The following is a 12666-nucleotide window of genomic DNA, read 5'->3' as shown; positions in this document are numbered from 1 at the left end:
GTACCGGGGATTGGAAAAACAATGACTAGAAATTCTGTTGTGAAAGGAAACCACACAGAATTAGAAATGAGAGAGAGAGAAAGGTTTAAATGCTGGTCTGGGGAAAGTACTAAGGTTAGGAAATTAGAAAACAAATTCAACAGCTTACTATCCCCCTCGTTTATCAAGCCACATTAGCTTGTCTGCATTACTGCACTGGCAGCTGCTAGCACGGCTTGACAAAAAGGGGGCCTATATTGCAAAAAAGAAAAAAAAAACAGCCTCTGCTGTCAGTACTGCAAAAAGAGGAAATTCCATCAACTAATATGGGTAAAACAATGCATTGTAGTGTAAATTAGTGATTCTAATTGATTATTCTAAATTGTGCTCTTTAAAGGTAATACTGGAAGATCCCATTTGATGGATATCTGCAGAGCTAAAAAAATATTATATTAATCTCCTGTTAGTGAGAAAAATCCTTGAGTGCACTACCTAAATTGCAGGCTGAGCTGAGAAAGACAAGTTGGATGTTTGCTTCCCCTTCCTTACAACCAGGGGTGTAGCCAGACCTCGCGGTGGGAGGGGGCCAGAGCCCAAGGTGGGAGGGCACATTTTAGTCTGCTGCCCTGCCACCTTGCCTCCCTGCCACCTCGCTGCTCCCCACACCTCCTTTTCATTCCCCCTCACCTCCTCGTCATTCCCTCTCACCTCCTTGCCACTTCCCCTCAACCCCGCCAGCCGAAACCTTCTTCAGCGCCGGTCTCCAGCGCAGCCACATTCGCTGCCCTGCTCGTTCTTCTTGAAAAAATCCATACACAAGATTGGAGTAAGTTACGGAGATTGGTGATGTATAGAGCAGTTAAGTGTGCTGTTTATCGACTAGGTTCACTGAAACTTAAGCTCTGCTGCAGGTGAAGCTATACTGAATTCTCCTATACTCCTTTCATAAATTTACAATATTGTCAGTACTTGTGTTTGCCTTAGGGCAGTGGTCCCCAAACCTGGTCCTGAAGGCACCCCAGCCAGTCAGATTTTCAGAATATCCACAATGAATATGCATGAAATAAATGTACATGCAGTGGAGGCAGTACATGCAAATCTCTCTTATAAATATTCATTGTGGATATCTTTAAAACCTGACTGGCTGGGGTGCCTCCAGGACCAGGTTTGGGAACCACTGCCTTAAGGTAAATTGGGATTGGTTCTTTTGGTTTTGACTATTTAAAATGGAGCTGCCCATCCGCATGTAAAATGCTGTCTTATATACAATAAATTCTTATACAATTATTCCCCATTGTGACTCATAGGTACATATTTTCTCAAGGCCCTTTTCACTTCTTCATTTCTCAAGCTATAAATAATGGGGTTTAACATTGGAATCAGAGCTGTGAAAAGAAGAGAGAAAAATTTGTCTTGATCTGGTGCATACGTTGAACTTGGTCTTATGTAGACGCATATTAAAGTCCCATAGAATAGAATAACAATGGTGAGATGGGAGGAGCAGGTGGAGAAGGCTTTATATCTCCCCTTTGTGGAACACATTTTCAGGATGCTGGAGATGATGCAGACGTAGGATGTCAGAGTTAATCCAAAAGGAATAAATGATACAAAAACCCCTTCAGTAAATACCACAGTTTCAATGTAGCTCATATCACTGCAGGACAGCTTTAACAGTACTGAGAAATCACAGAAGAAATGGTTTATTTCATTGCCCCTACAGAAAGAGAACTGAGATGTCAAAAATATATGAGGTATTACATCCATAAAACCAATTATCCAAGAAACCGATGACAGAAGGACACAGATTCTCCTGTTCATGATGAGCACATAACGCAAAGGGTTACAGATTGCAACATAGCGATCGTAGGCCATGGCAGTGAGAAGGAAGATTTCTATACCAAGGAATGAAATAAAGAAGTAGAGCTGTGTTAAACATAGAGAAAAAGAAATCAGTGTCTTCCCTGTCAATAGGCTATGCAGCAGTGTAGAGAGAGAGACAGAGGTGTTACAGATATCGAGGAAGGACAGGTTACTGAGGAAGAAGTACATAGGTTTTTGCAGGTGAGGGTCAGTAGACACTAAAATTAAAAACATAAAGTTTCCCAGCACAGAGATCATGAAGATCAGAAAAACTGTGACAGATATGAGGAGCTGCAGGTGAGGAATGTCAGAAAATCCCAGGAGAATGAATTCTGTAATGGAAGTCTTGTTTTCCTTTCCTATTGATTCAACATCCATAATCTGTTGGGATATAAAAGAAGAAAAATGTCTTTAACAATGTATCAGACATAAAATATCTCTGCATAGCAGATGATAGATTGTCACTCATAATATATCATTGAATAAAAGACCTGTATAATACATAGGTAGAACAATTTTCAAAAACTATTTACTGCCGGGGGGGGGGGGGGGGGGAGGCATGTCAAGCATCAGCCCTGCATTTATCGCACAGGGTACACACTTACCACATGGCACTGCATTACCTGTGGTGCCAGAGAGCCTGTGATATCTGCAAATGCAGGTAACATGGTGCAGGCCCACTCACCATTAAAAAAAAAAAAATCACACCTCTGCCACATTGGTTTTATCCCCTCCCTACACATACACCGCATCTCATCCCTTCTCCTGATCCTCCACTTCATGATCCAATCCTCCTGATCCCCCACAACACTCCTAACCCAATCCTCTGGATCCTCCAATCTGATCCTCTGAATCCCCCCACCCCTGATCCAATCCCTCTACTCACATCCAAGCCATACCCCTAGATTGAAAATTCAACCTTCCTCCCCAGTCCCCTTCCCCGGACCCACAGACATCACCAGGACTTACCCGAGGGCCTTCCCTGGTGGCCTGCTGGAACGAGGTGGTCCCTCTCAACTCCTTCCTCATCTGGCTCTTTTTGTAAAATAGCATTTGCTGACCCCTAATGGTATTCTCACAGTTCTACTGCTGGGGTCAGCCTTCCATATAAAGGCAAATTGCTCTTAAAAATGTATAGACAAATTCCTGGAGGTGAAGCTCATAAACTGTTATTAAGGTAGACCTAGGTAAAGCCACTCCTAATTGTTGACGAGATTGTACCACAAGACTACAGCTAGGTGTCGATGGGCACTGGAGCCAATTGGGGCAAAAGTGGAGGGGGACCACACCCACCCGTTCCTACTAGACTTCCAGGAAACACCTTCAGGTAACTGTTGGGAATGATGGCAGTTCTGTAATGGGGGGGGGGGGGGGGGTTCAGAGGAGAGAATTAGCTTTACAACCTGTGGGTGGTTTTTAGATGCAGGTGGCATTACATTTGGGCACTGAGGGTATAGGGAAAACTGGATAAAGGGGTGGTGGAGTCAAAAGGAGTATTGGATTAGAGTTTGGGGGGGATCAGATTGAGGGGTGTCCGGGAGAATCAGATTAGAGAGGAATACTATGGGGGGGGGGGGAGTTGAATGGCAGAATCAGCTGCTGTGGCAGCTTCATTGAAGCTGTTCTACAGGATTGCTAGCAGGGCAGCTGCACTTACTGCCTGTGGTTGAGGTGGCAGAAAGAGCAGACATGCTATCAGCAATTGTGCCATGGAGCGCATGATACCATACTAAGTTATAGCTGTCAGAGCTGGCCATGCTTTCAACCTATGTGGCATGCCTGGTTCCTACAACCTACCTGGATTAAGCAACTAGCCTGAGTTTTGTCCCAAGCTGCTAGTTTTAAAGCATGGCAGATAATAATGCAGGTCTGTGCTAATCTCTAACATATGAAATGCAGCTTAATAAAAGAAGCTCTACATGTGTTATTTTCCTTAGAAAAAAATATATACAAGAAAAGAAGATACAAATGTTTACAGCTACTTTTTGGTGGGACAGTGTTCACAGAGTACATCTCTTTCAATTTCCCTCTGAAAATTGGTACAAGATCTCCCACTACTCCAACCAGAGTTACACCTAATCACACTGACCACCCTTCAACATCTTCTGTCCTTCTGTGACTGTTCTCTTGTGCTTGACTGCTTAAATATTTTAAATTTAAATGCTTTACTTTTTGTCTATTAGATTGTAAGCTCTTTGAGCAGGGACTGTCTTTCTTCTGTGTTTGTACAGCGCTGCGTACACTTTGTAGCGCTCTAGAAATGTTAAATAGTAGTAGTAGTAGGTAAAAGTATATGTGGACTGTGCAAAAAATGTGGGCCATTAGGAAAATTGTCCTGGGAAATGTATCCTTTACAACAGACTGGATCTACATGAAAAATGTAGCCTATCAAACTGATGCATCTCTATCAGGAGTAGGCAACCTGCAACCCACCATTGAATTTTAGGCAGCCCACAAGACTATATGCAATACCATTACATATTCTTCTCTACCATGTATGTACGCACCTTAATGCAATACCACTTTAATCCTTATGTCGAAACGATCTCTCTATAATTGATGACCTAACATATGCCACAATCTAATCTATCACTCAGAAACCTTTATACAATACCATAATGTATTATTCCTTACCATGTATGTACGCACATTATGCAATGAAAACAACAAAAAGGGCGGAAAATGAAACAAAACAGACCAGAAAAGGACCATAAGGAGTAAGAGCACCAGAAAAATTTTATTGGGACCCTTTCTTGACGTAGTGTAGAAGAGCTGGACTAGCCAGCAGAACCCAGAAAACCATGAAGCCAGAGGATGCCTCAATGTCCAATATTTTGCTTTTCGTTTCATGAGTATCTCGGAGGTGCATCTTTAAACGTCAGATTCAGGACCCCTGAGGAAGGCCTGTTGGCCGAAACACGGACCGTGTAGGGTCCCAATAACATTTTTCTGGTAAAACTTTTTCTGGTGCTCTTACTCCTTATGGTCCTTTTCTGGTCTGTTTTGTTTTGTTTCATCTTCCGCCCTTTTTGTTGTTTTCATTTTATTCTACAGGAGATTTGGACCTTCTTTTTGTTGATTCGCACATTATGCAATACCATTTGTAATTCTGTTAACTGGAAATGGCAACCGCCACTACGGCAAATGTAAGCCACGTTGAGCCTGCAAATTGGTGGGAAAATGTGGGATACAAATGCTACACATAAATAAATAAATAAATAGCATACACAGAAAATATCCATACAAACTTCAATAACCAGAGTTTTGGTGATTTTAAATAATGCATTTCACAAATATTTACAGAATAGTGGATGAGATCTCATTAAACGTTTAAAGTAATAACAGTATATGGTAGCAGACCATTCTGGTAATAATTCAGTCATCGCTTTAAGCTTTTTGGCAGTGAATTATATGGTGTATTTGTTAATTTTCTGTGTCCAACCCGCTAGGGATAGTACTGTCATTCTTGTGGCCTTCTGTGTATAAAGTTGCCCACCCCTGATTTTTTCATTGATATGACAAATTCTGATTATTACTGTATTTGTAGCATGTCTAATCAACACAGCTGCTTTCTTGTACTGCCGAGTTGCCATTTTGACAGTCCTAGTAATTAATGTTTGATTTGTCTTGAATAGTTGACACTATGCACTTGGCCTGTTTAAACAGCATCTACCTTATGGCCATGCCAAAACTTGTATTTAATCATTTATGTTTATTTATCATTGAACTGCCTTGGAAATTACTTAATTGTTTGTGCAGGATTTTTTTAACTATTGTATGTTTGTGCTGCTGAATATTGGCAGCTGGTCAGCTCAGCAGGGTTTAACCAGGCATTAGGCTCTCCTGTCTAGTTAAATACCTTTAAATATTGACCTCAACATTTCGCTAAACTCTGAAATTTAGGACTATAAAAAATGGGTGGCAACAGGAGAGGATATACAGGTAGGCTATTGGGAAAAAAGTTAGGTGCATAGCACTAATTTCAACACTAGTCTCATAAATGCAGGCAAATGAATGGCAGGCCTAATTTTGGGTGCCATGTGCAGAATCTGGGGATAGTGTATAAGTGTAAGGGGGTGCAGATGTGGATGGAGCATGGGTGAGACATGGGTGGAGCTCCCAGTTACACATGCAACATAGAATATTGTAAGTTATGTAATAAAGTGTCGCAACTAAGGTGCTAACATTTGTGCCAGCTATCTTGACTCACAGATGCCATTATAGAAATAGCACTCAGCACGCAGCATCAGCATGCCTAAATCATGGCACTCAATTATAAACTGCCCACTGTAGGTAATTTGACTTCCTGCAAAACTACCCATTACAGTATTGAACAGGTAAATTTTACTGCCTTTTCTCAAGCCCGTACTGATGTATGGTGGTATTGTGGAACGAACACTCTTTATCACACCCTGCACCGAAGTTGGAAGGGAACTTGTGCCCTTGTTAAATTGGTAATTCCCCTAGTAATTGCCTCCTTAGGTTCACTCCATTCACCCTCTTCACACCGACTGAAGAAACAGGCCTCTGTACCAGGTACATTTGATGATCATGTCTATCCATCGGAAGGTGGATGTGCTGGGGTTTGGGAGGTGAGCAGAGGTCTGGACTTGCCTTCTTGCTCTCCAATAAGGATAAATTTATTTATGGCATTGAGATGTTTATCCCTGGACTTCCCTGTTTTAAGGGAGTCATTATAGGCAATTAGGGCACGCAATTTAGCAGGTTCAAAAGAACCAGAGGCAGGCCAATCAAGGGTCTTATCATTGGTATTCCAAACAGAGATGGCAGACCTAATAAATAAACACCACTTAGAGCATAACCTATCAGATACTAAACTCAGAGTTTGATTATAAAAGCTGTTAGAACATAGCTTAGTAGGGCTGGACAGCCAGAAAATGTATGTCTCATTTCTCAAGCAATGTGTCGGTTCCCCCTGAACCAAGCTCTTCCCACACCCCACACTGCCCATCATCCAAGCCTTCCTTGGTCTCTTCTTTCTGATAGTCTAGTGAGGTCTGTTGGGCCAGGAGTTATTCTGATCTGCTCCTGCCAATGACCATGGCAACATTCAATATGGTGGCCATGATCTTTCTTCATAGTCTCATGGTACCATTAGTATTGTGAGACTATGAAGGAAGGTCATGGCTGCCATATTGGATGTGATTGTGGCTATAGACAGAAGCAGATCAGCATTGCTCCTGCCCAATGGACTCCTCTAGACTACTAGAGTGGTAGGCCAAATGCGAGGGGGTGTTTGGATTGTGTGTGTTGGAGGGGAGGGAAGTGCTTGGGACAGGGACTGTTGTTTGCAAACCTGTTGTTAGCAAACAAAACCATGTCTGTTTTTATTTGTCAATGACAGGAAATGACTCCACTTTGTTTATATCTTTTTGAAGGTGTGGTCTCCAGAACTGATGCTAAATTGTGTGGTCTTACCAGAGTCTTAAAGTATTAAATATCAATACAGGATGAAAGAAACTCTAATATTGCAATGCACTATACTTTTTCAAAATAAAAGCTTGAAGTACTTAAGAATATATTAAACAACCCCTGGAGTACTAAACATTCAAGAGGAAAAAGCCGCAGAACCCTCTCTCCACTTCTGTTAAATAGATTTTTTTGTGTGTGTGGCAGAATCAATGAGGGTAAATTAATTTCACAGGCATTAAAAAAAAAACAACCCTTGAACAATATTTGTTAAAACTCCAGTGGTTTCAGCATTTCATGGATCCCAAAACCATGACTTTAATGTAAGAAAGCAAAACAGCTTAAAACGTGTATGACTCCACTTTCACTTCAAACATACACCGCCTGTGGCCAAAGTTTCACCAAATAGTTGTGTGAAAGTGTGGACAATAGGTCAGCGTTCTGTTGCAGTCACATCTTATACTGGGGCATCATCACCTCCTTTTTTCTACAGGCCATTCCTCTCCTTATGCACCCAAGCATCCTTCTAGCTTTCGCTGTTGACTTTTCTACCTGTTTAACCACTTTAATATCATCACAAACAATCATACCCAAGTCCTGTTCTTCTTTCACACACAAAAGTTCATTGCTCCCTAAACTATTCCATTCTCTTGGGCCTTTGCAGCCAAAATTCATGACCCTGCATTTTTTAGCATTAAATCTTAGCTGCTAGGTCCTTCCTCATGTTATCCATACCATCAGGGGTGTCTACCCTATTGCAGTTTTTGGTATTATCCACAAAGAAGCAAACCTGACCAGACAGCCCTTCAGCAATATCACTTACAAAAATGTTTAAAAGAACTGGTCCAAGAAACGAACCTTGTGGCACACCACAGGAAACATCCAATTCCTCAGAGTGAGCTTCATCTTCAAACTTCTTGTATGCGATTCATATTTACAGTTCAATGGATAACAGATGAAGGATGGTTCTGAATGGTAGTTTTCTCTTCATATTTACAGCTTGGCCTTCTTGATGCTTTTAGCGAAACATGGGTCCATCTCGGGCTCGAGTATAATACAGTTCGGTTTGATTGAGAAAATGTGATCTCAGCCTCCCAACATAGATTCAGCATAAGTAACTCAGGCACACTGTTAGCACACAGATTACGGAAAGATGGTTTGAACCATTGCATTGGTGTAGCATCTCCATCGCACAATAAAGGGAAGATTTTATAAGAACTTTATCTCATGAAAAGATTTGACTTATAAGACACTGGATTGGTGACTGCAATTAGAGACACAATACTGTGATACATCGATGTTGTAGAGACTATCAATAAGTTTAACAGGAGGGACAGATTAAACTGTTGCACAAGAGAGTTTCAGATGTAATATTAGTTTAATATTGTTATATGTCTATGTATAATGTATATAGAGTACATTGCATATTAGGACGTGCTGTAGAATCATGAAAATATAGAGCATTGAACAATTTTATTTCAATGTATGTGTATGTATGTATGGTAGGGAAAGAATGTAGAATGAATGATATGAGGACATTATTGACAAAGAATTATTGGATATTTAAGTTTATTATTAATAAAACAATGTTTTACATTCAATTTAAAAATTTATGGTTACTTGGAGAGGCAAAATTAAATTAGTTGTAATCATAGTGAAATTGTATAATACCCAGGTTTTTTGATTGTGGCAAACTTCTGTATGTAGTTTTGATACTTTGGTAATCATAATGCAAAGTGAACTTCAGATTATGATCTCTATTATTGATCCTTTGATGAAACTCTTTTAATCTATTTATGCTGCCTCGCCAAGGATGTTATCTAAATATTTGCACCAGAAATGCACTTCTTCTTAAAATGGATGAACTTCTTCCAAATTTGCTACATAAGGTGGCAATATCAGGAGCCATGATAGCAGCCATCACAGTTCATTTTATTTGTTTGTAGAAATGTAGTCCAGAACACACATCAACATTATATATATGGAAATATGAGCACAGATGGGGCATTCCAGCACCAGTGCCAAGTAGGCATATTCTATGAAAGGTTGGAATATAGTCATACTGGGTCAGACCAATGGTCAATCTAGTTCAGCATCCTGCTTCCAGCAGTGGCCAGTCCAGGTCACAAGTACCTGACAGAATCCCAAATAGCAGCAAGATTCATGCTACTGATCCCAGGGACAAGCAGTGGCTTTCTTCATGTCTATCTCATTAGCAGACTAAGGACTTTTTCTCCAGGAACTTGTAGAAATCTTTTTTTACATCGATACAGTAATCCCTAGTCTTTGTTCTTTTTGAATGACTAAAACACCAATTTGCACTTCCCTGTTCTACACCACTAAGTATTTTGTAGACCTCTAGCATAGCCCCCCTCAGCTGTCTCTTTTCCAAGCTGAAGAGTTCTAACCTCTTAAGCCTTTCCTCATATGAGAGGAGTTCTATCCTCTTAATCATTTTGGTCACTCTTCTTTGAACCTTTTCTAATTCTGCACCTAAAAGCAGCACACTAAGCATGAATTCTATAAATGCTTCTGAGCACCCAGATTTTGTTATAGAATACTAGTATAAGTGCTGACACTTAAGCGCAACACTTATGTCATGTCAATAGTAATACAGTAACTGTTCATACCTTAATGTAGCAGTTTAAACTGACAATATTTTGTAATCTATGTTCATAAAATGTTGATATGCCTATGCCCCTCCTAAGCTCCTCTCCTGTAAATTCCTCCCTTGCATTTACATGTTATTCACATTATGGAAGACTGCTAATGTGTATGCCATTCATATTCATAAGTGCTAGTATTGTATGAGGCCTTTTTATCAAGCCACGCTAAAAAGTGGCCTCAGCTATCCTCATCGCAGTTCTTTCCCGTGTAATGAGGCCACTTTCAGTGCGGTGATAAAATGGATCCATTTTCTGTTTATCCTATTAATGGCCATATGCTAATTTTCCATTAGCGCATGGCCATCAGCATGTGAGCCCTCACCACCACTTATTCTGTAGGCGGTAAGGCTCATGTACGAACCATGCACCAATCAGCTAGTATACAGTGATATAGCTGTGCTAACTGATTAGCTCAGAACATGCTTACTCTCTGCCCCAGAAATGCCTCAAGTACTAAAAAAATAAAATATATATTTTTTAGTGGGTGTGTAGTGTGCTCCAATCCCAAAACTACTGCAGGATGCCTGAGTGCACCCCAATATAGTGCTTTTTAACCTGCGGTAAGCATGTGTTATGTTTACCGCAGCTTAGTAAAAGGACCCCTATAATTTTAGCATGGAAATGGTACTTACATTTAGGTGCTAAGACTGTAGAATTAGAGGGTAGATGAATAGTTACTGATATTGGGTGCCTATACATCTAGCATAAACATCTAGCCTGGATGTACCAAAAGCAGGTATAACCTGGAGTATCTGAGCCAAGCACAGTGCAATCTGCTTAAGTGCAAGGGTCTGGGACCAAAGAAATGCATGCAGTTAACCAGAGCATGCACTTAACCATTGTGACCCAAATAAGCTTGACATCTGATAAACATATGCACAGTACTGTTTATATTTTTACATACAGTATACAGTCTCAGTTAACTGACATTAGGCTGGCTTGAAGTAATCAGTTATAGTCCTCTGTATGCTCCTGGGTCTGTGAGTTCCATAGACTACATCTGCCAGATGGTAAAACCCGTCATAGCACTGACATCCAGTGGCCTCCAGATAGGCCCGCACGGTGTTGAGATTCTCCAGCGCTCTTGCAAATGTGACATGAGGAGGTTGTTGAATTTCATCAGCATGTGCCTCGCTGCTCATTTCTTCATCTGTTCCATCATCAGCCGTTGTTGCCTGCATGTAGGAGCATATCTCAACATCAGTGCTGTCTTCAGCTGTTTGTAGATCGTAATCATCATCTACGTAGCGATGGAACTCCTCTTCAGTAAAACTGGCTGGGATGTCAATAACTTCTTCATCTGACACGTTTGCAACAGCTGCACCTGTTTCATCCCCCTCCACATCCTTAACAAAGCTTGCCTGCTTGTAGCAGTTCACTATGGTTGCCTGTGTAACATGATTCCAGGCTTCTTTCTGCATATGTAGGGAATCCAACAGTGATAGATTACGAGCCAGTTCAACAGCACGTTTATCCTTCCCAGTCTGGTCATCCATAACGCTCATCAGATGACGTAGCACAACAGCCCGATAACGTTGTTTGAAATTGGCTATTATGCCCTGATCCAGAGGTTGGATCAGAGAGGTAGTGTTTGGTGGCAGGAAGACCACTTTGACGTTAGACCGCCTGACATCATCCCTGTGTGCAGCACAGTTATCACAAAGCAGCAAAATCTGATACTTTTGTGCCCGCATTCTAGTGTCTAACTTCTTTAGCCACTGCTTCCAAATTTCCCCAATCATCCATGAATTTGAGTTAGCCTCATGTGACACAGGAAGTTGCTTAACTTTCTTGAAGCAACGGGGCTGTTTGCTCTTTCCAATGACGAGGGGTTCCAACTTCTCACTCCCATCCATATTGCAGCAAAGGAGGATTGTCAGTCGGTCCTTCGATGTTTTAGCTCCAGTAGTTTCGGCATGTTTGAATGCAAGTGTTCCATCAGGAATCGCTCGCCAGTAGAGACCATTTTCGTCAGAAATGTCATGAGGTGCAAACTCGTTCAAGATGGTAGCAAGAACTGAAACAACTCAATTTTCAGCATCAAAGTCATCAGAGTCATGTTTCTCACCATGCTGTTTCTTGAATTTTATGCTGTTCCTTTCCTTCCATCTTTCCAACCATCCAACAGTGGCTTTGAATTCAGTCAGTCCAAGACTTTCTGCTACCTGGTTAGCTTTCTCCATAAGCAGTGGACCACTGACAGGAAATTGTCTGCTCCTGATTCGAGAAAACCACCAAAGAAGAGCATCTTCTACCTCCTCAGCTTTTCCCGCATGTTTTCGTTTCCGTTGTAGATTGTATTGTTTTGCCAGTCTTCCAGAAGCTGGTCTTTCTGCTTCAAGATACTTGAAATTTGACTGGGATTGACACCATATTCTTTAGGAATAGATGCTTGACTTTCTTTGTTTTCTAATTTTTTAAGAACTTCTATTCGTTCAGCCAGTGTTAAAGTCTTACAGTTCCGCCGCCATGACGACAACCCTGGTGCATGCTCCAACAACATTCTTTCCCCTAATCTGCCTGGGGCAGTTAAAGAGGCGGTAAATTTGAAATCTCAGTTGTCACGCGCCAATCGGCTTCCATATTCCATGCATGTGCTTATGCGGAGTCTTTCCTGCAGAGAAGCGGTCTTGAACCATGCATATAAGCGAATCTTGCACTTATCAGTGGTGTGCTAAAACGAAGTTTGTCCCCATAGAAATTGATGGTGCCAAAAACGGGACCGAAGTAA

The 12666-nt window shown here is 41.2% G+C and overlaps 1 protein-coding gene across 1 annotated transcript; it reads right to left on the bottom strand.

The window, feature by feature from the left end:
- Positions 1-1263: 1263 nt before the first annotated feature.
- LOC115464659 (olfactory receptor 2AP1-like) lies at positions 1264-7944 on the bottom strand. The gene is made up of 2 exons (XM_030195020.1): positions 7822-7944; positions 1264-2220 (listed from the first exon to the last, which is right to left on the bottom strand). The coding sequence occupies exons 1-2, from the start codon at positions 7942-7944 to the stop codon at positions 1264-1266; spliced, it is 1080 nt and encodes a 359-aa protein (XP_030050880.1).
- Between the last annotated feature and the right edge of the window lie 4722 nt (positions 7945-12666).

Source organism: Microcaecilia unicolor, chromosome 3 (genome assembly GCF_901765095.1).
Source record: "Microcaecilia unicolor chromosome 3, aMicUni1.1, whole genome shotgun sequence".
In the NCBI taxonomy this organism is placed as follows: domain Eukaryota; kingdom Metazoa; phylum Chordata; class Amphibia; order Gymnophiona; family Siphonopidae; genus Microcaecilia; species Microcaecilia unicolor.
This window is presented reverse-complemented; position numbering and strand designations above follow the sequence as displayed.

Coding starts and splice junctions, on each gene's coding strand:
- LOC115464659 (XM_030195020.1), bottom strand. CDS start 7,944: ATGAATTTTGGCTGCAAAGGCCCAAGAGAATGGAATAGTTTAGGGAGC. Junction 2,221..7,821: donor ATATTAAAGTGGTTAAACAG/GTAGAAAAGTCA, acceptor ATATCCCAACAG/ATTATGGATGTTGAATCAAT.